Source organism: Strigops habroptila, chromosome 1 (assembly GCF_004027225.2).
Source record: "Strigops habroptila isolate Jane chromosome 1, bStrHab1.2.pri, whole genome shotgun sequence".
In the NCBI taxonomy this organism is placed as follows: Eukaryota; Metazoa; Chordata; class Aves; order Psittaciformes; family Psittacidae; genus Strigops; species Strigops habroptila.
The window spans coordinates 119,179,758-119,207,566 of record NC_044277.2 but is presented as its reverse complement, the minus strand read 5'-3'; the positions used below and the strand labels follow the sequence as shown (position 1 = coordinate 119,207,566).

General features: G+C 38.0%; 1 protein-coding gene across 1 annotated transcript in view; it reads right to left on the bottom strand.

Moving 5' to 3' along the window:
• Positions 1–27,809, bottom strand: part of ITGA8 (integrin subunit alpha 8) — a 112,148-nt gene that overhangs the window by 53,167 nt on the left and 31,172 nt on the right. Inside the window, 9 exon segments of the mRNA XM_030495772.1 lie at positions 2,918–2,947; positions 2,950–3,049; positions 3,051–3,063; positions 3,998–4,065; positions 4,538–4,675; positions 5,807–5,961; positions 6,495–6,550; positions 13,285–13,392; positions 15,336–15,381. Of these exon segments, the coding sequence (XP_030351632.1) occupies positions 2,918–2,947; positions 2,950–3,049; positions 3,051–3,063; positions 3,998–4,065; positions 4,538–4,675; positions 5,807–5,961; positions 6,495–6,550; positions 13,285–13,392; positions 15,336–15,381 (714 nt within the window).

Genomic DNA, 27,809 nt, shown 5'->3' with positions numbered 1-27,809 from the left:
CAGTGGGCAAAGGATTAGCGCAGAGTATTCAAGCAATGGCTTCGGGTTCAAACGCACAATCGTGCTATTGTAGTATAAGAATATACCATACAGCATGTATATTCTGTCTCTGGATTTACTGCTGGCCATGGAAATGTGAGGTAATATAATGTGGTTATAATTTTTTCATTGCAGCTAATCCCAGTAACTCCACACCTAACGCATATGGACAGTTACTACAAGCCAGTGGGTTTCCAGTAACTAGTAAAGCTGTAGTAATTTACTCATTTACCTGGTCTCTGGACCTTTTAAGTGTTTCCGCAATACAACTAACGAATAACACATTTGATTTCATTGTAAGTCACTGCATTTCATTAATCAGCTTTTGACTGAAGGAAGTATCAGTATATGCAAGAATCAATGAAACTTTCAAATCACATCCTTGGCCTCAAACTTTAAGATCAATGCATTCACTTGGCTCTCTGCTTGCCTATGACTGTGTACATCTCTGCAAAATACTCCCTTGATACGGTTGCACAGTGTATGTACAATATGCTACAGAATCAGGCTGGAGATAGCAAGGTAATGTCAACTGAGGCAGGTCAAACATTGTATTCCATAAAGCTGAAGGCAAGTGAATTTTCAGTTAAGTTGTTGATTTTAACACTTTCCTAGTGTAATTCAAATTATGTATAATAACCCAATAAATTGTTCCGAAAAAATCAGTTTGGACAGGAAGCACTTAAGGGATACATTTGTTTCTCTATTAGGTAGACTAAATTCAGAGTAACCCCATAATGAAGTAGTTTAATATCCTCTATGAGTATAGTTACTTTGAAACGATGGCAGCATAATAGAATGATTTGATTCTAAACATTTTTCAGTTCCATCAGAAATGTATCGAATTATTTACTCAGCTCATTACATTTCATTTACTCTGCTCTCAGTCTGCCTGTTTTGCTGGCTCTGAGGTGAATATTATCTCTGCCTGAACACAAGAAATTGTGCAGTTTGGAGAAAAACAGCTACACAGAGGACTGTAAACACTGATACATTGAAGAGTCAATTAAATCCTTAGATGCAGAGCTTTAAAAGCATGATTGCACAACAGGCTCTACCACCCAAATCTAACTGGTCTGCTCAAATGACTGTATTAAAGTGGAAGCCCATTTCCAGGAGCAGTCACAGAATGCCCCATGGGCAGGGATGCAGTGCAAACACAAATAAGCAAGTGAAATCCTGGACACTCCACTGAAACTGGACAGCTAAAACATAAAATTTTCCATCTATGGTCCATGCCTCAAATACTCCCACAGCCAAGAGACCCTGTTTTCCACATACCTCAGTTGGTTATTTGCATGCCAGTCGTGAATAATTCTTCTGCGTTCTGGTCAAGTGGTTCAACTGGCCATATTTTTTTTCTAAGCCCTATTAGGTTAGAAATAATTGAGTCCCTCTTTTCAATTATACTCATTTATACTATGACCCCTAAGAATTTGGCCATCCTGGTAACACATGAACCTCTGATCACTCAGGGGAAAAAAAAGAAAAACTTGCTAATTCTTGTTTGAAAGTGGTCAAATTACTTAATTTGTACATTTAGACAGAATGAATTAAATGAGAAAACAGCACAGGAAGGTTATAGAGAATGTCTGAGTTTAAAAATCTTTTTGCAGTCTAAATTTTTCTTTTTAAATACAAAGATTATATGTTCTTTGTCATGCGACTTAGAAGTGATTTTTTCAGTTTATTTATGGAACCATAATATCATGAAGACCATGGTTTTAAAAGTATTTACCAGTTTAAAACCAATAGGAAGACTAAACTTGCTTTCAGAACCATATGTAATCCTTGTGGAAAACTGCCCTTTGAAATAGCAGAAGAAAAGACCTAAGAATGAATAGATAGTAGGACTAATGTTTTGCTCCATCTCAGAAAGAACGTAATGACATCTCTTTGTATGGCATAAGCATGGAAAATAGAGAGAATAAAGAAATACCTGGTAAGTTTACTTGAACCTTCCTTAAAAACATTGCCCTTTAGAAGGAAATTAACTTGCTTTCTCCCACCCTCACCCTTGAGGCCCTTCTGAACATTCCAGCCATTGACAGAAAAAGCAAGCTCATGTTGCCACAGCTTGGGAGATTTATGGGCAGATGAGGCGATTGAGACTTGCTGTCCAACAGAGAATACATGAACACTCTGCTTGTTTGCAGGATAGTATTTCGCCTTTGCTCTTAGAAACAAACAGACCCAAACAAAGAAACACTGCGTGTTCAGTACAGCTCAGCAGGACTTCAGTCAACATTAGTCCTTCTGTGAACATGGCACATTTTACATTAGAACTGCTTTTTTTGCCTATCCATAAGATAAGATAACTACAAAGGAGTCAAGTATATACCTGCAGTCCAATGTTCAGCTATTCAGGATATCAGAGACTGGGATATCCTTAATAATGATAACACTGGTGTGCTGGGACCATGAGAATGCAGTGTCCAAGTGTCTGGGGTTCAGTAGGGCTCATTAAGTCTGACTGAGAGCTGGTAACACACGATCCAAGGTTGGAAGCACTCAGGGAATTCTGTACTATCACTCCCCACTACTGGTAGGGTTTACTGTTTCAAAATCTGAATGATGTGAATACCTCTAGCCCTAGGAGAAACGTGACAGTATTTGTGTGGTATTATAAACTAAGTTAATAGCAAGGATCTGGACTTTAGCTGGCTCTGAACAGAAATGCTCCTGTCCTTCCTGCTTCTGGTGACATGGGCTAATCTTTAGCCTGGACTGTGTAAGCAAGGACTGCTGAGAGTCGATGGAATCTCCCTCCCTAAGAGGCACCTCTTTACTTGCTGCTTTTGGGTGGTATACCCTATGTAGTAAGCCTTGCTCTCAGTTCTTGCTTTTTATCACTAACATTTTGATTTTCATTTACCCTTGTTGTTGCGTTCAACCCCAGTGTAATCTGCTCAGGTGGAATCTTTATATGTAGTTCAGCTTCATAGGCTCCTTCCCCATCATTCCGTGGATTTATTATGAGCATGACATAGTTTTCTTCTCCAATTATTAGCTTGATCTTTATCCCTGTAAAGGATATAACTACTTGTCAGGGGTTTAAACATGCACAATTACAATTTTACATATGAATAAAGCAGAAGGACATTTGCTCTCATAGCGTCTGTTCTGAAAAATATTCTGTGAACACAGAATAAAAATATTTTCCATAAAAATGACCCCATGGGAAAGAATGCCAGCACTGAGGTAGGTTGCTGGGCTTACCCACAAAACTTGAAAGTTACTGACACAAAATTTTCAGAGCCTGACTACTTTCTAACCAGAAAGAAGTATTTTAGTGGAGGAATTGCTTGCCACAGGGGTCCCATCAGCAGTGTTTTCCAGAGGGCACAAGGGTGGTTGGGATTCCAGATTTCCCCTCATGCCCATTGTTAAAATGAACAATGACAGAAGATCTGCGACGGCACTGTGCCCTTTCCTTTCACAGCTATGAACTGATTTGGATTGGCACAGTCAGCTGTCAGAGGTTCCCCACTTGGCATATTTCTCCCTCCATTGGAGGAACTGTTGCCATGTTTTGAAATTCTGTTATTCTGAGATTTATTTACTTCACTGTACACTGAGTTCAGGTGAACTGTGTCTCAAGTTCAAAGTCACTGGCATACTGAAATAAACAAATTTAAAATCTTTGAACAACAATTTGTGTTATCTCTCAGCATTATGAGAAGTAGAATCACTCCTAACAAACACTTGCAGAACTATATTTTCTATGATAGCCATTAAACATAATGAATGTGTCTGACAAAGATGATACATTTTCAAGTGTGTATTTCTCCATTTCTTGGTTTTCTAGATGAAATGGATGTGCAAATTAAAATCTGGAAATCAGGTAAGAATAAGCAGCTACAGCAAACAACAGAACTGTATTCTACACATTCTGTTATGGCAGTTATAAGTGTCCAGATTTTGTTACATGTGGCATCATTTATTTTATATAACTTACGGCATAGCAGAAAGCTGCAAGTCAGGAATGCACAAGTTGTCCTCCCCACAGTCAACCAGAATGTAAGCCTGGATTGTTGCAAAATAAAAAAAGTTGTAATACAGTTAGTACATGCTTCAGAGTCTAAATCACTTCATTAAATACCACTAACCCAAATGTCTTTAGTATCATTAGCACTGCCTTAGTGAATCAATCTCTTTCTCATATCTGTAAGTTCCTTTCCACATGAGTAGTTGGATACTATTTATATTGTCAACTACGCCCTTAGCATAATAGTAACATTTTTTCAGGCCCCTTCCCACACTAAGTTGGCTTATATATTCTAGAATGTAATTAAAATTATCAACACAACAAAGTTTTGGAAATGCTTTAAAGGCCTGTCTGGTTCTATATTTATATTCAATTTACATTTTGAATTAATTAAATCCTTGCTGTGTAATTTCTTGGCATGATATTCTGTTATAAGGAAGATGACACACAGAGTATTTGTAAATGCTTTCATGTTTATAATACACAAAATGTGGCAGGCAAAATTCATACCTGTTCTGTTAATGAGCTTTCCTGGTAATAGTTCAGTATTGGCTTCACAGTCAAGCTATCTTCAAAACTGGATTCATCCAAACTATAATTCAAGTTTATATTGATGGGAGATAGTTTATCTCTATATTCTGTTTCATCCTGTAAGCAACAATCACATAATAAAAACCAATGGTTAAATATAATTATATTAGTACAGTATGGCAACAGATTCAGACTTCAGTCTTTATCGAAGGTAAAGATATGGTTCTGACAGCTGCTGGCCAAATTATGGCTGTAGGCAATGTCATTAGGAAAGCAAAGTAACTCAGCAGTAACTGGAATGCCCAGAACACATTGCCTCCACAGCCCCACATCTGGAAGAAGCTGGCTGAGCTGAATAGACTCAGAGTTTTTTCAAAGCATTAGCCTAAAATGAAGCTGTTTGTTTGTTTAAAAAAGACACATAGAACCAACTCCTATCAGCTACTGCCCACCTTCCTTTTGGAATGGAGGTAGGGCATGTGTGGATTTGTGGAGGTAATATTGTTCGTTTATTCCAAAACCAAGAATTTATATGGATTAGCAATGGTAATACTCCACCACCTTTATTGCCTAGGTATTGCTTTACATACTGCTTAAGACTTCTTTCTTTCACCTCCCACTGCATTTCTAGAACCAGCCTTGGAATCTCCTTCAATTGCATGAGGTACTTCCAGCTGCAAGTCAGTAACTAATGACACTTTCTCCTTCACAACCTCAGTTCCACAGTTTTAATTTTTCTATAAACATTTAAAATATCTGACAAATATTTTAAAAAATAGATTAATTATAGGCCAGCATTGGTGGTGACACTCCTTTAAAATACCTGTTGAAACTGAATTGGCATGACCTTTCACATGCTTAATGGGTTATCCCACTGTGAATACTACAGGGAGAGCAATCTTGCAATTTTGTATCAGGAGATGCAGTATTTAATCAGAATTTCCAGAAAAGCATGAAATTAATGTATTTGTACACAGAGGAACTGTACACTCTTTAAAGGAGTCTTTCTTTTCTACTTACATTGACAAAAGATGAGCCAAAGATTTACATAGAGAATTTTGCCCAGGTAGAAGAATGTTCTGGACACCCAGATGAGGGCTTTCTTGTCTCACATTTCTGCCATTTTGGGATCTAAGAACAAGGGAAATTGTTCTTCCTTTTCCAGTGGCTCCTTTTTCTATTATTATCTTTATATCCTTGATACTATTCAAATGATGATGACAGTCCAAAATATTTTAAACAACTTACTCTGAGATAAACAAGAAAGTCCTGGCAATGGAGCTGTTTCTGTCTTTCTATCGCAATAGAGAAGTAATGATGTGACTGATGGTAATCAAAGAAGAGGGTCCTCTTAACAGCTCCTTTCTGTTTCAACGCATCTAATTGCAATTCACCTTTCAGCACTAAAGGATACAAGTAAATCACATTTTTATTAATTTAATATGGAAAGAAAAAATAGTAAAGAATTCATTACGCATTATAGATGCTCAGCCTTCCAAGCAAAACTAATTCATGCTTTAAGTGTCTGTCTGTTTAGCAGCACACTAGTTTTTAATCCAAAACATGGAGTATATGTAATTTAAGATTTCTCATTTCATTTACAGGCCGTACTTTTGCTTAACTTCTGCCTTCTCTTTTTTTTTTTTTAAATTATTTTTTATTTTCAAAACAGAACATTCCCCAACAGGGTACATTCTTGGTTTTATTTGGAAAATGGCCTAAACTGACCAAAAAAAACCTTTCAAGTGAATAATACAAGTTTTGTGTTATATATATATATCTATCTGTATATATCTACCACAAAAACACATCTTTTTAACTGTATTTTCTTGCCTTAGGGAGATTTCACTCCTACTATCTTTTAAGGTGTAAGAGAAAAATATATCTGAAATTGAGTGGGCCAGAATAAATTATAGGAATATAAAACATTACTCACCTATCTCATCTGAAATACTTTGACCTTCAAAATCTGCACAGACTCTTACAGTGAAGCTACATACAAAAAAGTACAAGTAATTATTAGCAGAAAGAGAATTGGCAGTTCCCAAGTCATACCTTTTAAGATTTCTTTTCCTTTTCTTAAAAATATTTTCATTGAGATCTGCTTTTAGCTACCTATGATATTCCCTAAGTTAGCAAGTCTCCTATGGACCACTAATAATCAAAGAAGAGAAGGTCTGAATATCTTTCAGGGAAAAGTATGGACAAGAGCCTCTGTTCTCACTAATTCTTGAGACAGCCTACAGACATCACACTTCCAATACTATTAACAAAGTTGGGTTCCTTATGTTGACCTTCAGCAAATCACCTTTGTATGAAGCTGTCTGCTGAAGTCCTTTCTGTTTCATCATGGCCAAATAAGAAAAATCCTTGAGCATGTAGCCAACACTCAAGCTGTTTTCTACTAAATCAAAACAAACAGGATGCCAATGTATTCATGATATTCCATGATTCATGATCTCAAAAAGCTCTAATTCACTCCAAACATACCAACTGAATTGTTCAATTTGAGTGGCACAAGACTAACCAAAATGTATTTTAATTTGCTACATTTTGCATAAAGTGGCAGATACCTGACCTAAATCAAAGCACAGAGAAAGTGGTTATCCATGTCCGTTATTTAGTATGCTAATGTAACACATTCTACACAATGCAAAACATTGTAAGTTAATTGTTTTTCATTTGCCTATTCATAGTGTACAAGAATCTTTTTTAAGCCTAGCAATATTCACATCACGATTATAACTGTATTACATGAACATCACTTCAGACATAATTATTTCTCATAATGAACATTTATTTCCATTTTTCTGTAAGACAAGCAATAGATTTGCAGTTACACTCAACAACTGACAGGAGAAGCCTTTTATAGTTTTATTGGCTGATAACTTCTAAGAAGATTTACTATAAAAATTAATTTAAAAACCCTAAAATTATAAATGCTTGTAGAAAAGTTTAACTTCATAAGGAACCTATGCAAGTTACATGAATATATAACTGAATCATATGTTAAGAAAGCTTTCACAAGTTACTCTGGATGGCTAAGGAAACAGGTATACTAATGCTTGTTGCTGTTAGCAGGGGGTACTTTCCTGATGGTGAGAAAACAAGAAATCTGTCACTGGAAAAATGCTTTTGATTTTTGATTTCTGCTGTCACATTCCACAAGCACTTAGCTCTCCACATCATTATTCCCAAATAAGTCCCATACAATGTAAGAAAATTGCTGAGGTGAAAGATTTGGGGCTTTCTAAAACTTTCAAGTGTCCTGGTTACCAATCATCCTTAAAGAATATTTTCATGGCTTCAGAAAATGTTTTGATGTATATGCATATGCATATGTCTATGTCTATGTATCTATGTACGTGTAAGTGTAAGTGTACGTGTATGTGTGTGTGTGTGTAAGACTCAGCTAAACATGGATTGTAGGTTAGCACTGGAAGATGTGAAATCATCTTGGGTTAAATAAAAGCATATCTAAAGTAGTCACTGCTCTTAACCTCCTCACTAGTGTTATACTATAGACTAATTTCTCCAATGCAGTGGATTCAAAACCAGTGACATAACCTTTAAAATAACCTATAATCACATTCTAATTGCATGTTTGCTTCCTCTGACAAACGTAATGAAACTGTGCCACATCTGGGATTCATGTCACTCTCACGACCCTATTAAACACTTTCCTCTTGGGCAAAAAAAAAATTGCCTTATGCCATTAAACTCCACTTAACTGTAGCCTTCAAATGACTTTATGCTCCATGCAGAAATTGCAAATTCAGTCATATTCTTACTTCTTTACAATTATGAGTTAACACATGAAGAACCAATTATTCCCTAATACACAAGAACAAGGACCAGAACAACAAAAATGAGAAAAGCTTGTGTAATTGCCTAAGTGCAATTTAGACATCAGGCTTCACAGGCCAGTCTCGCATGGTATGGCATAATAGTGGATTTTCTCAAATGTAAACTTGTGAACTGCCGTCATGTACTAAACTTTGTGACCTCACTTTGGAGGTCTCACGTAATTTTTGTGCTGTCATGTTTAAAAAAAAGGTTGAGTTAAAAATCCAGCTTGAAATGCTTTGCCTGTTAAATACCACAATTTCAGTGTATGTTTAATTTACTGTAATGAATAGAGTAATTCATCATACACATTTGATAACGAAGTCACATTCTTAAGTGTTACTTTAAAAGCCAAGATTTAATCCTTCTTTCCAGGCAGAGCATCTCAAAAGGGAATGGCAGTGCAAAAAAGTGAAACTTTAGAGTTTATTAGTCTCCCAGCCTCTGGCCATGCAAGAGGCAAGACTATGGGTTTAGCAGAATTCTGCCACACATTTGTGAGCTTACAGATATTTAGTTCACAAGTAGTTCCAAGCACATCACAGATTTCAATCATATTTCACTCAGACAAATTTAGATATGCTCATCACTTTGACAATATGTTGTGGAGATGTTGAGGGATGCTTTAGGAGAGGGAAAGACAGACTAGAAAAGAGAACAAGAGTCTAAAGTATTTATGAGATTTAAGATCTGCCTCCTAGGCACACTAAAAAATACAATAGCTGAGCTTACAAGCTTGCTTGTAGGAGCAATCAACCAAACAAGACAATTAACAATTAAAGGAAGAAAACTTCAGCAGATAAGAAACAAGTGGGAAACAGTGGAAACAAGTCGGAATCGTCCTAAAGCATATGAACTTTTATGTGCTATCAATCTTGCCTTTCTGAGGAGATGCCCACATCACACAAGCTTATGTGTCATCTATGTGCGGTTTGAAGAGTATTTGAATAGTATTTGACTATACCTACAAAATAGAGGGAAAGCCTCAAACCTGAACTTACTAGCTTTTCCTGGTAGTCTCAGGGCAACAAACAGGTTTGTTTGAATTACTTCTATGTTCTTCAAGTACACAGAAACATTTTTAATATTATTAGAAGAAGCGGCTTAAAAATATTCCTCTTTGTTCAAAACTACTCATGGCATAGATGGGGGTACTCTCTTTAGAAGTCAATCCAAATTACCTATTATTACTCAAAATGGTTAATCCTTAGAAAATCAGTTACACATAATGTTATCCGGGCTGCAGTTTATACCAGAAAGGATTTATTTTGGTCTGGCTGTTCTAGTAGGTGAAAAAAAATAGGAAACTTACTTCAGGAAGGGAAAAGCAAGGAATTACCAGATCCTACCAGACGTCATTTGTTATTGTTAACAATTTCTTTAGCACACAGGATTGCACATGGAGAGGAAGAATAGATAATGCCTTAGCAGAAAGGCACTTTAAGCTCTGATGCTACGGACCTCCATTCTGTGTAAGGCTTACAGCTAACCCGCAAGGCCACAAACCTCTACAGAAAAATAGCAGAAGCTGTTATCCTCTACTGATGAATGACCTTTAAACAAAGTGTTTCCTCTTTGAAGAATAATACTTAAAAGCAAGTCAATATACTTCTATTTTGATGCTCTTGGCCTACTTTTAGATTTTGTTATGCCAAAGTCTAACTCAGTGACCTACAACGACCAACACAGAGCTTAAACACTGCAGGCTTTGCATGGCTAGGCTACATCACATGCCCAGGCTGTGGCAACACAAAGGCTGTTAGATAACTCAAATGACTGCCTTTTGGCTACCTCTAGGACTACTAAAACTAATACTATCAAATTACCCAGCTGTGTTCCTGGCACAGCAGAGGTCTGCAACACGGCAATGGGCTTCCTGAGTAGCAACTGTCACCACCTGCCTACTTTACTCCTACCAGCCCCTGAGGTGTGAGGTATGCATCTTCTGACTCCTGGCCATATGACTTTGCTGTCTGACTTGTGGAGTCAGGCTTGCTCCAGACTAGGGCAAATCTCACACAAAGTCATCTTAACAAAGTACAAAGGCTCTTAGGTCCATATCCATGGGGCACCAATCACGTCCAGTTTCAAATTAAGTCAATGGGAAAAGAAAATACTAGGAATAGAAAGGAGCAAAATTAGAAAAATAGTTCAAAAGTTATGCAGTTAAGAACAATATTTGATAATCAGATCTCAAATGGTAACAGAAATACCAATGCAGGGATAAATTAGACCTCTAGGTAGCTGGAACCCTGTCTTGGACTTAATAAATTATATGATGTGAAAACAGCTTTTAAAAATGTAAACATTTGATTTATTTACCCCTTTTTCCAGAAATTAACCTGCATCTTTCACACTTAAAGGAAAAAAAAGAAATTATTTTAACATTTTCTTTAGTAGCTTCAAAGCTGCAGAATTTATTCTAAATTTATTAGTTTTTGGGAACTCAGGAAGAGCTGGGTTTTAAAAATGGCAGAGAAAGAATTACATGTTTCTAGAAGGTCAGGACAACTCTCCTAAAAATGTGCATATAAATGTCTTTTTATGCATGTCTCCTCTGTGCTTCAGCTTTCCAATTTATATCTTGGCAAAAATAATATTTTCCTAATAGTTTAAAATGTAGAATAATCCACATTATTCATACACACACACTTCCTCAAACTCTTTGGGTAGGAGGTTTCCTTTCATTCTAATTTTGCAGTGTCAGTCCGTACACAGTTTATACAAGTTGCACAGCTGGCTGAGAGATACAGAAATCTATCCCATGGGACTGAGAAATTCTTTGCCTGCTGGAGTTTCCCTACTAATTGTTTTCATATGGACAATACAAGCTTGTATCAACTAAGGAGAAAAATTACAACACGGAAAATAGCAGCTGCTCTTCAGTTGTTTTGTAACACAAACTAAATCTTTAGGGAAGAGTATTTTTGAATAAAGCAGACAGAAATTAAATTATGCTCCAATTAAAACTCTTGTAGATATGAACCAAACATCTTCTGGCTTATTATAACACAACAATGAAAAGAAATGAAAAAAACGCACGTTAAAGGAGCATACTTTGTTTTTTCTCCCTTTTTAAAACCATATCTCACAGCAGGAATACTTTTTTTACAGAGATGTTTTTATTTATTTTCTTGTGCAAAACCATTCCTTTTTTCGTTTAGTACACTGTTGACAGATGTTAGGGTTTCAAAATCATTTCCCTTATGACATAAAGCATTCTTAAAAAGTCTGAAGGTTCTGAAAAAACATAATCTGGATCAATGAACATGCTTCAGCCCAGTGTTGATATTTTAAATTCTCTATCACACCCACGATTAAATCAAAAGGTGCTTGAATCAAAAAATCAGGATGGATCTTGATCTGGATCCTATTCCAGAAAGGCCAAAGCTTTTTAAAGTTGTGGGACTTAGTTCTACCAAGTGCCTTCCCCATTGCTCTGTAAACGGGTGATTTTTTACACAGGATATGGAAACAAGGAACATTATGGCAAATATGGGAAGTCCCATAAAGTGTGAAAGAACAGAGCAAAAGTGAAAATCTCTTGACAGCCCCTTCCCAGATGCATTGAAAGCCAACTTATTTAGTCATTTAAGTGTATCAGAGTTGAGTTTCTTTATGACTCCTGAATGAACTTTTTCTGGTCATGAGTATTTTTATGGTTCATATTTAACAATTTGTTCTAAAAACACTTCTGCTGACTCTTACATTTGAGATGATGTTTAGAACTCATCTCATACAAAGAGTGTCTCCAGTGTGGGGAATTCCTTTGACCACCTCTGGTTTAAAAGCAGTGAAAAATTTCTGCAGTCACCTTGTCTTCTGGGGTCCTCCTTTACACCTGGATGCTCTTTTCATCCAGCCCACTTCCTGGCAGGATTTCTGCTTCTAATGTGTTTAAATAAAATGATATGAATACTTTTCATGTCTTAGAAATCTGTTCCTCACAGTGCCTCTGGCAGGACTCACTGCTATTTGCTATTCAAGTTGCACGTGTTTATGCTCTGTTTTATTTTCGGTTTCCTCATTTGTTATGATTTCCACTTTCAAACAGTATCTTATGTATTTGCAATAGCCTCTTTTATCAGCTGTTCCTGGGGTCCTTTCTAAGGGAACTTTTACTAGTGTTGTAAACGTGCCTTTACACTGTATTATGTGCTATTAGATAGCCTCCAACTGTCCTGCAAGCATTTTATATTTGTAACTGATCTTAAATTGTTTTAATTAGCTTCAAGTTTTTGAATGTACTTTTTCTTTTCAAAGTTAAATGCTACTGTGGTGGAGGGTTTCTCTTTTAAAGATATATGCAACATTGTCTTGTACAAAGCACTAAAAAAAGCTTTCCTCTGACCAATTTCAGCCAGAAACAACATCCTGTGAACTGCTCTCAGGATGGCCAGCCAGATATCTTCTCTCTTCCACAAAGGACTGAAATCTCTCTCTCTCTAACAGAAAACAGTGGATGCACCAGCTCTTTTTAGCACTTTCACTGATATATTTTCTCAACAAAGATGTGTGTTTTGACAGATCAGTGTTTCTGTGTTTTGTCTGTCTTAGCTGTTTCATGTTCCATTCATCCAAACATTGCATATGAATTTGCATCTTGATCCCTAGGAGACACTGAGCATCCTCCTACACAGGAGACTCGGTGTATGAAAGGACTCAACCTTTAGGTACTTCATTTTGAGAATCTGTGAAGTACTGGAAGATACCTAAAAGAACTCTGTTCTGTGTAGGGGTTTTCTATTGCATTCATAGCATGTTTGAACATTTTTTTGAAACGTTGAGTATGTTCAACAAAAAGCTGCAAGAAAAGTTAGGAATAGGAAGCTAGGAATAGAAAGAGGATGAGGATGTTTTTGTTCTTATCGTGAACTTACCAGGCCACTAAAAGCTGAGAGCCAGGGAGCTGACAAGTTTTATTGTCTGGATTCACAATCATGGGGTTCAGAATGAGCTGAGCATTCACTGTCACCACAGGTCTGGCTCTGAGGGACAGAAATAAGGTTCACTGCATACAGAAGGAGCACATCAGTACCTATGTCGCAGCAGAGAAAATACTTAACTGAGATGGCCACAATGAAGCCAGAAATGTAGGGTTGCTTCTGAGAAAACACTTATATAATGCTCCTCCTACCCAAAAGAACTTTATTTTTTCTCGGCAACCATAATACCTCCTACTATGACATTTTAAAGTTCTTCACAAAAGAAATCACAGGTTAACAGCATCAGTGAAACACTGTCCTACAGTTAACCAATAGGTGTCTCTTGGGACTACGGCACAACAGACACATTTCATCACATTGGGTTTTAATAAAGGGACGGAGTCTGCCTTTTGGGATTTCCAGCAATCCTCTGGTCATATTTTATACTGCTGGATTTGTTTTATACCGTCTCCATTAACAGTGACATATTCAGACTTGCTATCTCTATTTAAGATTCTTAAAACAAGAAACAATTTGGTTAAAGTAGAAATTGATCTATAATATCTTGAGCCAATAAACAACTCTGTCTGACATGTCTTGAGACAACTGACTTCAGAAACCAGGAATAATCATCACAAAATTCTGCTGAATATGCAAATACACAGTTGTAGTGATGGGAATCATCCCTTTGAATAACAATCTGTTATTAAGTAATGAGATAATCTATAGCTGAGAGCAATTTGGAAGACAAATGAAAAGAAGAAAGGGTCTAAATTCTGCTTTTTTAAGACAGCAGTACTATTTTACAGTAGTTTACATAATCCTGGCAAAACCAGTTTATTAAAAAATTCATTTCCTCATATTTTAATCCACAGCTGAGCTTTTATGATTACTTCTCTGTATTACTTCAGCAAGACATTAAAAAATAAAATTACTTTCTCAATTTTTCTGCAAGAGGGAAAACCTTTTTTTCTAGCAAACTGCAGGTAATAAAATCCTGTTTCTCCAACATGACAAGTTGCATATTTGATATACTCTGGCCAGGAAATGGCCTCCTGCTATTCATTTTCTTCAATTGAACAGAACACATTTTTTACTGCTATCTAACACACACACTGGATCTAATTCTCTGTTTCACATCCTGTGCAGTCATTCATGCCACTGCAATGTAATGCACTGCAAAGTATTCACATGATTATTTCTCTGGGCACTAGGAATACCAGGTCTACTCACTGCACCTACAATGTTAGCTAAAACAAGCTAACATTCCTGTTTTACAAAACTCTTATGCTTTGACAAATACTCAGCTGGGAAGCAGAACACACCTTCCCTCAGTCAGGTACTGTTGGGAATACAGACTACAAGAAGACAGACAGGAATCAAGAAATGTGACTACACTGTTGCATCAATGGATGGTAGATATTTAAATGCAAGGAACTGTCAGCATGGCCAGACTAAGAGAACAGCAGATTTCTGTTTATGTATTTGGTAGCTTTAAATTATACCTCTAATCAAGCAGTGCATTTAGTCCATAGTCAGCAACAACTTTGTGATTTGTAAAAAAGGATCTTGTACATTTTTCATAAAGTGAGGCTAAAACAACTTTAGAAGAATTTTCAATAAATAGTTCACGTCTTAACGTACATGATCTCTCAAGAATCAGGCCCTTGAAAATTTCTTTCTAGCACCATTCCCACAGTGAAGAAACCAGTTTAGAATGTTATGCTTTTTAAATTTCTTGTTTAAAATTAACTGAAGAGTCAAACATTCCAGAAGAAGTTTCTTGAGCTAAGACTCAAGCATGGAAAGCATGGAAAATTTCATTGAAACTGACAGTTTTGAGCACAGGAAAAAAGCTTTTGTTTCTCACAAGATGCTTAATTTATCATCTGTAATGAGCATCTTTTACACATTGCACCAGAGAAACAAAGGAGTGTGAAATTTGTTTATTTGCAGATCTCCCACCAAAGCTGTAAAATAGAAAATCCATTGTATTTACCACTTACCTGTAAACAACTGCTTTTCCAGCTCCAAATGCACCTACAATTAAATCTGGAAAAACAAAATAGCTTCAGAAGAACTACAGAGAAGCCTCTCATACATTTTTTTCCCAGTCTAAATTAGACTATTTATATTAAAAACGCAGTAACATAAAAGTGTGATAATTCCTTTCTAAGTAATTTTTTTCAAAAGTGTACCTGGAAGAAACATTACATTGTCAGAGATGGCCTCATAAATGTCTGGGTGGTATCCAGTAAGTGCCAATCTATTTAAGGCAAGATCACCCATGCCACAATCTCACTTCTCTCCAACTTTCAAGGAGTATTCAAGGGGAAAAAGGATGCTGTTAACCCCTATATATTTTATTCTAAACCATTAATTGTCCATTACACAGAGAGATGCAAGCCACTTTGTTGTCACTCTCATACAGGTCACGTTGAAAATTTACAGTATTCTTTCCTGAAAATCCTTCCCATCCTGCTTTATGTTTTAAGTAATCTGTTCATTAGTGGAAGCATTACATCTCTGTATACATAAACACTAAACACAAGGTTAGAGGATGGCTGATTTCAGAGTTTCTAATGTTTTCAGCATTGTAGCAGCATGTGCTAAGGCTTACAGTAATTATCCGTCTAAAGCCATCTATTTCCCCATCAGTCACCATTTGGAGTCAACAACCCCAGCACTACACTGGGCCTCCGGCATGTCTTTGTTACTGGTCACCAGCCTGGGCTGGGAATTTGCAGGCCCATATATTTCTTCTTTTTCTTCGAGTCCCCCACAGGGCTTTCTGGAAAGCTGCAGGCTGGCTTGCTGGACCACTCAGGCCCGTTGGAGAAAAGCTGGAGCCAAGCAGTGAAGAAAAAGGATCAACTTCCCTGCTGCCTCTAGCTGGACCACAGTTCAAGAAAAGGAAAGAGCTTTGTTCCATTTTCAAACTCCCTAGTGTCCACCTGGGCACCCCTTTCACTCCACTGTTATCATATGATTTGATTTACACATGTCCAATTCAGTTGCTAAGTCTTACAACAGACCTTGCAGTGGTACAGACTGGCAATCTAAATTGATCTAAATGAGTTAATTAAAACAGTACCCAGGGTTGTAAACAAACCCTTGCTTGCTTGCTTCCATAGTTTGAGCACTGGTTTGCTTAAGAAGCCCTGAAGTCAACAAGCATGATGCAAATACCAAGCTTTGATGTTAATCAAAGTGGGTGGGTTTGGGCCAGGTCTGGCAGCATGTTTTCCAGCACTCTGCCTTTCAGATCATGAGGATTTCACAAGTTTAAACAAGAACTCCACAGGGACAACAGCCTGTCCTACAATGAATGCCACCGAAGAATGTCAGCAGAGAGGAGCAGACATGGACAGTTTATGGGTCTGATCCTCTTTTTGTACAACATTTACATTTTTCTACTTCCATTGGCCTTAGAAAATATGATTCAGGGTCAGGAACACTTTAAATAGAAGAAGAAAAGGAGTGTTGTTTCTATCTCCTTTTTGGGACATTTATGAGTTCTTTTCACTAGCAGCTTTATAGATAACTTGCACACAGTACCAAAACCTAAAGATGCTTTCCTTTTAAATAAACAACTGATTGAGACATAGCCATCACCATAAAGGCTGCACAACGCACGTGGCAGAACTTTTTCTGGCAGCCCCAAAAAGACTGAATATTTTGTTCGGTTTTTTTGTGATTGTGTTTGGTTTGGTTTTGGTTTTTTTTGTGGGATTTGTTTTGGGGTTTTTTTTAAAGGAAACAGAAACATTATGTTATGAACAGAAAGCGAAAGACAAGAAGGAAGAGGTTTCTGTTCTGTTGTTCCCAGTTGGACACTCTTTATGAATTCTGCAACAGACTTAACTTAGGATATGTACTGTTTCATACTCAGTAACTCAAAAGGTTTCAATACAGGGCTATTTTATGGCAGCCACAAAACAGGTAGATGTCCAAGACTTATCCAGATCCTGATCTTGTGATGATTTCATAATCTGATCTTTCATTAAAAAATGAAGCACTCCAACCTTTCACAGGCACAATGGAAAGCTTGAATACACAACTTGAGTAAGCTTAATAAAACAGAGCCTGTTTGAATCTGAAGGTAAAAAGAATGAGTCTGTCATATACACTTTGCCTCACTAGTACAAGCGAACTCTTTACTTTCTACAGTCATGTGGACTTAGGTCCCCACTATTTCTGCATCCCCCCTTTAATATTAAAGGGGATTTTGCACATCTGCTTAACTGTTAAATCCTGTTATCTTTGGAACAGAGTCCAGCTTTTTAATGACAGACTGTAATGGGTCTAAAGGAACAACTGTAGGCCCCAGTCACCAGAAGACTGGTTTTCCATGAGCAGTCTTTCTGCATGGCCACCTCAGCCAGGTTTGGAGACACAGCAAAAGAGATGAGGACATTCAATCATGGCACCATCACAAAGACCCTATTTGAGCATAATCTATTGGGCAGCCAGGACCGTGCTCATTCTGCTCTCATTTGGAAGCTCTCACTTTTTCCCTAACATGTCCTTTACTCTCTGTTCAAAGCCATACTTATTCTTGACCCAAAGAGCTTGAATGAATGAAATTACCCAGGAGGAGAAGTGGACTTAAGAATGAATATGCAAACAACAAAACGTACTTATACCTAGTAGTGACATATATGATCTAATATAACGAGCAAGTCATTATATATTCCAGCAGAACATTTGCTGGAAGATCCATGATGGATTTTGCTTTGTTTCTACTTGTTCTGTTACAGAGCAGTAGTTTTATTCTTCTTTTTTTCATTGCCTTGTGGGGGCTCCTATACCCATCACTGGAAAAAAAAACATTTTTGACATTGGTACGAACCCATGAGATTTGAATACACATCCACACATTTAGAAGCAGAAGTTTTGAATTTGTTGTGTGTTCTGCAGAAGAAAAGTTACTAATAACTTCTATGAAAAAATGCATGAGATGATGTCTAAATTATCTAAAGTTTGGCAACTTTCCCCTCCTAAGAATAGAAAGAACTTGTCTTTATTCATTGCTAATGCTACACATGCAATGTCACTGATGCAAAGGTCACAGCTGAAAAATAAGTGTTTAACAAGCAATTTGGAATTACATAGCAATAAAAGCCAGCTTAACTACTTATAAGCCTTCTAGGGTCTGAAGAAGATAGTATGAAGACCTTTGCTCCTTTGCATTTGTGAAGGGTTTTTTTCAAACCCCATGTATAAACGGAGAGAGAAAGAAAGAGAAAGAAAGACAAATAAGTATCAGAATCATAAAATGTCCTCCACTTCTTTTCTCATATTTCATATTTTGAGGAGGATGAGGGACCTCATAGATTTAAGTAAATGACCACTTTGCCTGTGTTATCTCATTGAGAAGATCCTTTATCATCTACTATGCTTCAGAGAAGCAGAGATCTGTAACGAGAGGCTGGTGGCAGCAGCCATGTGCTTCTGCTTCATTACTGTTGTGGAATAAATGAGCTGTAAGGTCAGAACCACGCTGCTAAAACTAAGAAAACAGGCACAGAGTGACTCTGAAGGAATTTTTAACTTGAATTTCAACACAGCTTGTGGTTGTATGCACTTAAATCCCAACTGGTGGAGTTCACAGAGCTTAATCCTGAAACAAGTATCTTTGGCATGTCCTTTGCTGAAGTCAAGGAGCACTATGCAAAGCTAAACAATCCTAATGCTGATTTCAGATATTACTTTGCTCTGAAGGGAAGGCTTGCAAGGTGCTGTCTAGTGAAGAAGATCCATTTTCTGAGATAAAATTATCATAAAAGGTTAAGGAAGGAGTATTCACAGATGGCACTTCAAGGCACACTGGATTTTGTAAGCTGGTCTGTTTACCTGCACCTTCTGCCACGTGTCTGTGCCAGACCTGAAACACCATGAGATAAAGGGCAGAAACTTGCCATGATGCTTACTAAGCATTCAACCAGTTGGAGGAAGTAGGAAGATTAACAAAGTCCTACCTCCAGTCTCAACAAGATATATGCATTTAATAATTTGAGCAAATTCTTTTGGTTTTTAAAGGACATCTTCATCTCCTGTGAGAGATGCATCCCCAGGGACTCTGAGCAGGGAGGAACATATGCTGTGCTCAGCATCCCATACTTGGCTGGAGTCTGTCCAGCAGTCCCAAGAGAAATTGCTAAGGCATGGTATCTCATCTCACTTCATTGGAGACAGTGGCCAAGAACAACAGCCAGTGAAGGAGTACATAATGGGCACATCCTTCACTTGTGAGAAACCCAGAAATGAAACAAGAAGATAGCTGAGTCACCTCCCCACTGCAACCCTACCAGGATATAGGCATGAAAGTGTTGATGTTATGGACTCAGAATGATTTGCTGACAGCTTTAAACATCACTTCGTGTAGTCTGTCAGTTTAATTGCAGAGTATAAATAGGAACTGGAAAACAATTAAATCTGATCCAAGTAGGGGTGCTAATGGAAATTTCATCAAAGACAAAACTGCGTAACTGGAAACCCTGTTAAAAAGTCTCTGTGAGCTGTTTCCAGTTTTTATTTCCCTCAGTGCATCAGGTGCCAAAAAGGCCCATGGTCAGATTTCTGTTTGTTTTCTAGAGTTTCAGAGAGCAGTACACTCCCGAATCTCAGTAGGAAAGATCCAGAATAAAATTTCCTTTAAATGGCCATTACTTCAGGTTTGACCATAATAAAGGACACAGGACTGTCCAGTTCAGCCAACTTTACTCAAGAATTTTAGTTAAATACTACAAACCACCACCACCCAAATCAGAGTCACTTGATTCCAATCATACCATTCTCAACTGCCTTGATCCTTCTCTGGTTTTCAACCATTCTGGTAGCAGGTCTGTTAACACCTAAGGCTAATTCATTTCAATGCTCCCCTTTTGTCTGAATGCGACCTTTTCATAATACAATGTTATTATTCATTGTATTACAAACAAAACCAAAAGAGGGCAGTTAATGTTCAATCACTTCAGTAAATCCCTACTTAGTGGGATTGACTGTTTTATTCTTATATTCCATTGGGTACAATATTGTGATTTCATTAAATATCTCAAAAAATTTTAGAAAACAATGCCTGTAAATTACACAGATAATAATTTGCCATAAAATTAGCATATTTGTAGGAAATTCTTAGCTTGTCAGTACATTTTTTATTGATTATTCATGTGAAAACTTAATTAGCTGGTAGAAACACACCAGCTTTTCTGCATCTGGGGCAGAATCCACTCCCCATTCTGGCTCCTATGACTGCAGTCCTCTCTGACCAAAGCAGATGCAGCTTCTCATTGATTTAATTTGTTTGTCTTCCACAAATCTTCTGGACCAACTTTATAATTTAATCATCACTAGATTACGATTTCTGATATTGTTGGCACAATGCCTATTGTTCTCAAAAAATTTATGAATGCTGAAGAACCCTTGCCTCTCAGAAAGAAACTTGGGGATTTTCTTCCTGCTGTCTGAGTTAAGGTACTTAGCAGATGGAGCTGTTAAATACTCCTATTTTAATAAGATTAGACTGGATTACTGAAGTTCTGAGGAAAATCTGTCTAATTGTCACACTTGTTTCCTCTTTAAAATGTTTCTAGAGTAATTTGTTTATATTAACTACATGCTATTCTTAAGATAATAACTGAGCATGAAGATGCCTTTATACATTTCCCTATGCTGACAAAGGCTTGACTAAAAAGAATAACCAAAAGAACAGCCCTGCAGCTGTGTTTGGATAAAAGCAGGATACCTTGAAGATGAATCTTCAGTGGCACTGCCTCCAGGGTGACTCTCTAAGTTAATAAGGAAGACTTACACAAGCATCTAAACAGGCAGGGAGCAGAAACAATAGTGCATAATTCATTTGAGCAATTAACTAACTAACTAATCAACAGTCTTTGAATAATGAATTCATTCAGAGCACTCCTCTGAATCCACCCACAGTGTTAAAAGAAACTGGTTAAATCCTTCTGGTTCACAAACACATTTGAAGAAACCACAGTGTGCTGGAGGATATGCTGCAAGCGAGAGAGCAAGCAAGCGAGCAAGCAAGCAAGCAAGCTTAATGAGTTGACTACGTTATTCATTATAAACTCTTTGCTCAGCTATAATCAGCCATCAAGTGACTGAACATATGCTGAAATGTGAGGGTGGAAACCTTACAGCCTCCAAATGCCTGAGCCCTGCACAGATAGATGAACCAGCTGGAAGTGCGGCACCATCACGTAGATAATCACAGACTCCAAGCACTCAGTGGGGACCAGCTTTGAACAGATGCCCAGAAGCCAAAAGAAACAAATTTCTTTCCCATTAAACAGATTTATGGATATCTTTTGTTCCTATGAAAATTAAACTATGCCAAGACAAAAAGATAAAATTATAAATAAAATAAACTACAATTCAAAATACATACCTAAACTGAGGCTGCATTCCATGCTCCAGGCCTTGATGACATAAATACAGCTCAGGATGGAGCAAAGGGCCCCTAAAAGCCCCAGATTTACTGGGGAGTGGAGTGGAAGCTGTGTGGAAAGGTATAATTACATTGCTCAGATGTTCCAGCACAGAAGACTGCCAACAAGGTTGTACTGAGTCAGGCATTCAGAGTATCTTTATGCAAACCTTGAAGAGCTGCTATTACAGAGAATCCCAGGGCTATATAAACTGTGTTACGGGCCTCGTCAGTATGGCCTCAGACACAGTACGATGCTTCCTTGCCATGTCCTAACCTCAGTACCAAAAGCGCAGTACAGAATCTTGCACATAATTCCTTCCAACTACTACTGTATTTGCACTTAAACTAATGAAAAAAGCCCATCTTTTACACTTTTTCACTCCATTCACTGCACACACACACCCCCTTAATTTCTTTAATCTGCTTTATTTTTTTATACAACTGCCAATCCAGAGTAATGGCATTAAGTCAGTATTTACTATAGCAGCATTAAGTGAGATCAGATCCTCTCCTTTGAACATGACCTTAGAACATGAGCTGTCAGAAAGCTGTGAAACGGACAGTCTGCTGAAAGATGTCACAATTACATCAGTGTTAGTAAATCAGTGTCAGAGAACGTGCCTGTGTACCGTACCTGCACTGTCTGCAGTGGTATCATTAGATTGCCCCTAAAGCAGTTGGCCCATGCCAATTATTAGCCTTCAAAAGAGAGTAGCAATCCTGTTTTGGGAAGAAAGTGAGTTTGAAAGTATGGACAAGGACTGATCAGTGACAGTTCAGAACCAAAGACAGCATATTTAATTTACTAGTGTAGATGTATCTTAAAAGGATTATTTGGTCTTTTCCTTCAAATACTGGGTACATATTGTATACTGGAGAGATACTGATGTAATATGTTACAAAGCTTGTCAGTGTCATGCTTGGAAGACTGGGCAAGCTGCACGTTGTTTGTTCCTCTGAATAGTCACATCAAAATAATGGAGTAGGCTTTGTAAATCCAATCTCTCTGACTGTCATGCCTAATCTGCTTCCTCTTACTGCTTCCCTCTCACTAGCCTTATCTGACTATAAAGTTTGGTCGGGTTCTGTCTAACTCTTAAATCACTATAGGGAAAGTAGCATCCATCCATTCACTACCACCACCACCACTGTTTGGCATTGAAATTCTTCTGCTAGGTGAGGAACAGTGCTCTATTTGTTTGGGGCTGTAGCTAGGGGATGAACACCACCACAGAGAGGGAAGCTGCATGTCTTTAAAATGACACAGCTGTTAGGATGATCAGCAGAGTTTTCTGGCTCTGATGCTTCCCAGAGTTGAAAGTTTCCCACTACCTCAGAGCCTGCAAAGCACATACTACCATATTATCACCCCTGTCTGCATAGATAAAGGAACAGTTCTGGGCACATAACATCTGGAGTGTCTGTGAGTATGACACAATTTACAGAAGACCTTCCCTGGAAAGCTGTGGAGATGCAAACCAAGAGTTGTGCTTAATAACAAAAACTAACTCTTCCCTGCTGAAAGGTTAGAAAAATCCCAGTATCTTCACAATGCTGAAAGTAGAGGTCTGTTACTGTTACAGCGATAACATCTATGCCAGGGCAGCTGAAGACAGATGGTCATTACACTGACAGGGCTGCTAACGAGAAGAAAAGCAGCCCTGCTTCCATGCTGACCCTACTAGAGAGTTTCATTTTTAGGTACGATGTTGACTAGTTGGTCATTCAGCTGTCTGTATCCTGTGCTTTGTGCAGTGAGTGGCTACACAAGTGAAATTAAAATACAGCTTGAGCCCAGATTTTCATAATTTTAGCACAGACTCTGGTCAGATTTTAGGGTATACTCTTCCAGATAGTAGCCAGGAATGCTCTGGGCCAAGGACCTTTCCCAAAAGGCAGCTTGGATACGGCCATCCTGTTTCAGTGGGCAGGAAGGTTTCATCTGATGATGGTGAGCTGTGCTGTGCCATGTAACCCCAAGCCAGACCACATTACTGGTTCACTCTATTTTCTTGCAAAAACATAACCACTGATACCAATGAAAAATATCTGGGATTACTGGTTTGTCAAGTACTGATTGAGGTTTTCTTTTCAGTCAGGAAGAAACAAACATGTAAGTTTGAAACCCAGATCAATAATAAAATCTTAGAAGTAATGCTTTAGCCAGACATAAGTCACTTTACACACTGCTCTTTACACAAAAATATATGAAGAAGAGGCAGCAGTGATGGCAAGACTGACCCAGCAGGACTGTACAATCCCTAGATATCTCTTGTTGGCCACATCTGGAGACATGCAACAGTGCTAGACAGATCTTTCATCTATATCCGTATGGCTGCATTATGTTCTTCCCTGCCCGCTCTTCTACTCCACCATTAAATCCATCCATGATCAGTTTTCTCCCACATTTATTACACAACTGGAGTCCCAGGGGACAAGAAAGTCTTCCTCTGCCTTTCCTAAATAAGATCAAGAAGCAAGAGGTGGTCTCTCTTCCTTTGCTGGCCAGGAGTTGCAGGAAGATGAGGAAGGAGAAATCGCTCCTCCATCCACAGGAAAGCTGGAGGACTTGAACAGCACCGAGTATTAGGCTGCCATTGTCTGCTCCCTATTTCCTTCTCTGTTCCTGAGCTTCTACTGGCATTTGGATGAAGAAAGATATCACCTTCTGTACTGAATGGCTGCTCTTCTCCAGAAGGCTGTGATTCACCTTCACTTTTTAGGAACTGTATTCCCCAACTTGTTATTCAGCCTCTAAGGACACTGGTTCCTGGGATCAATACAGTTGAGCCCAGGATGAAGCTCAGCAGTCTGCGATAAGAAGCCACACAAACGGGTAGTATCTTCTGACTTCCAGGTCTGAGACCTGCTCCAAGAACATTAATACATGCTCTGATTTAAAGAAGATAAGAAGATGACCTGAAACTCTAAAACCTCTCAAAATGCTACACAGTGCATTAAAAACGAAATGGTAGAGTAACTCGCATCTTTCAGCCTCTCATGTCCTAGCAGGGATATGCCTGACTGTCGTGGTTTAAACCCAGCTGGGAATTAAGTACCATGCAGCTGCTCACCTACTTCCACCCATCACCCCAGTGGGATGGGGAGGAGAACTGGAAAATGTAAAACCAATGGGTTGAGGTAACATCAGTTTAATAATTGAAAATATTATATTAATAAATGCTAATACTAAAAGGAAAATGCAAGAGAAGAATAACACCCAAGAAAGACAAGCAGTTGATACCCAGCTTGTCCCCAAGCAGTGACCAGCCCCTACTGGCCAACTCTCTCCAGTTTCTATACTGGGCATGACGCGCTGTGGTATGCAATACCCCTTTGGCTAGTTTGGGCCAGGTGCCCTGACTGTGCTCCCTCCCAGCTTCTTGTGTCCCTCCTCACTGGCAGACCATGAGAGACTTGATTTAGAGTAGGCACTACTTAGCAACAACTAAAACATCTCTGTGTTAGCATACTAAATCCAAAACACAGCACTGTAACAGCAACCAAGCAAAAAATTATCTCTATCCCAGCCAAACCCAGGACACTGCCTCAAGACCAATGTTAGGCTCAAGGGCATACAAGCACAGCTATAGTTATGTGAGTCCTCACAAACTGGTGTCAGTCCTAAACTTCTTGCAAGCATGATCCCTTTTTGAGCTCATGTGGTTTCACACAACACTTGAACTCTAGCCATGGGAGAGCTAATTGCTTAGAAAATCTCACCTTTGACTGTGGCAGTACATGTTTATACCTGCAGCCCCGCATCACAGCTGGCTCTCATTTCCCAGTCTATGGGAACTGAACTGCTGAGAGTGATGAGTCAGCATAACTTGGGTTTATTACATTTTACTTTTATAAAATGGTGGATTTTATAATATACACATTAAAAAGCTTAAATGAAAAATTTTGAGGTTATTTTTTTCTAATCTTTCACGACACTGTTTGAACTGCAGTCCTGACCAGCAGTTTGGCAAGCAATGAATTATAGGCTAGTTTCCGAGACCTTCTGTAGTCAGCAAACACTCTGCCTCTCAGCTGACATCTAAAATAAAACATCCTTCCTATTCCGTCCAATTTCAGTACCTCGTTTCCTCCTTGTACAAGAGCTGCCCTTCAGCATTTCCGTCAGGAGGTGAAGAAGAAAAGCTCTGACACGAGAAGGATTTCTTACTTCGTTGCCCAGGGTGTTTGTCCTGGTCTTGCATTTCCCTGTATTATTTCCTTTTTTTTTTTCTTTTTTCTATAGGAAGCCATTCTAATTTTGTGCTAAAACTGTGCCATGGTTGTGCTATTTTTACAGCTCTGTTTTGGTGCTTCAAGTCTTTGTGAGTTAAGGAAGAGGTGGTTGATGGACAGTAAGGTTTTTTCTTTCTGTTATTTTCTGACAGATTCTTACCAGTGCTCTGGACTGCCCATCCAGATATTCAGCTCAGGGGTGGAGGGAAAAGCTAGTTACAGTAATTGCAGGTTTGGGTTTGGGTTTGGTTTTTGTAAAATAGATAATTCATGTAATAAACCAAAACCATCTAACGCATAGTGAGCTGATGTCACAACATGAAATTCTGGAAGTAGGATGCAGAGTGGAGCCAATAATAACAAGTAGAATAGCTCCAAGAAATCTCACAACTGAACTGACTATACCAGTTCCCCAGTACACATTTAGAAAGATGGAGACCCATCACCCAACCTTTTCACTAATTAGCTTAAAAGATGCTCCACATAAAGTATGCTAATACATTAGTTAGACTTCTACCCTTCTTTCTTCCCCATGCTGCTCAAAGATGACCTTCCCTATCTATATCTTTTCAATCTTAGAAATGTCAGGAATGCAATATCCTGTTTTCTTTGGTTTTGCTGGGGGGCCTTGTGGGTGCTTTAGGAAATGTTTAAATGCTGAAACTTTAATAAAGAAAGAGCTCTGTTGTCCAAAAGAACCTCATTAGTCATGGACAATGAAAGACTATTAATAGCAACATCAACAATATGCAAACAAAAAGAACAGTGTTTAAAAGCCCTTTCTTTTCTGAAATCCTAAAGATCCTCTCACTTCAGTCTTGTGATAGCCTCACTTTATCACTCTGCAGTCAGCTCTTCTGTTTGTAAAACCGTAATTTCTATTGTAAACATCCCTACCCAGAAACTCTCTTCCGCTTTTGGGAAGACACCTCTCAAGTTTTTTTCAATCCATCACAAAAAAAAGTGAAAGAGATCCCATTTTTGTCCCTTTGAAAATCACAATTTTCACTTTTGAAACAATACAACTTCTAAGAACACTGTCCTTGAAACAACCCAGGCTAAAATGTGATTTCATAGTAAGTTAGGGAAGTAAAGACTGATAGCATTTTACTGTGGATGAACCTTTCACAAGAACAAAATATGATGATTTACTGCACACCCCTGCTAAGGCTTCTGAATTGTCATGAAAAGAAACAGAACAGATTTGCTTCTAGAGGAGAGAGAGAGTAAATATAAGCACATTTAAAATAGCTCCAACATTCAGACTACTTAGATACTAGGAACGTGCCTTTTAAATACCTCCCTGGTGAAGCTCAAATAATGTTATAAACTTGATAAACTCGAATGCATGTCAGGTAAACTAATAAGGAAGAATGAAAGCTAACCTAAAAAGGAAGAGTCCATATAGCAAAATGAAAATATAAAAGCAGTAGAAAGACCCAAATGAAATATCTGCATTTAAGCAATGTCTTTGCATTCTCTCTGCTTTTTTGAAATGCAATCAAAGACATTAAGAACTATGTATAGCTTAATGTCTCTTTGGACAGCAAAAAACAACTTAGCAACACAACCAAGTCAATCCCTTCTTCTACAACACAGCGTGGTTTTAATTAAGAAAGAATGCCAGGATGAAGGAGACCTTACAAGTTCAATAAGCTGAAAGCATTAGATTTTTAGAAGTGGGGGGAAAGGGTTAAGCTTTTTATTGTAAACTTCACATGTTTTATGTTAATGTAACCATTTAAGCCCTTTCTTGACTTTCTGATCATGTCTTTTGACAGGAAAGGGAGTA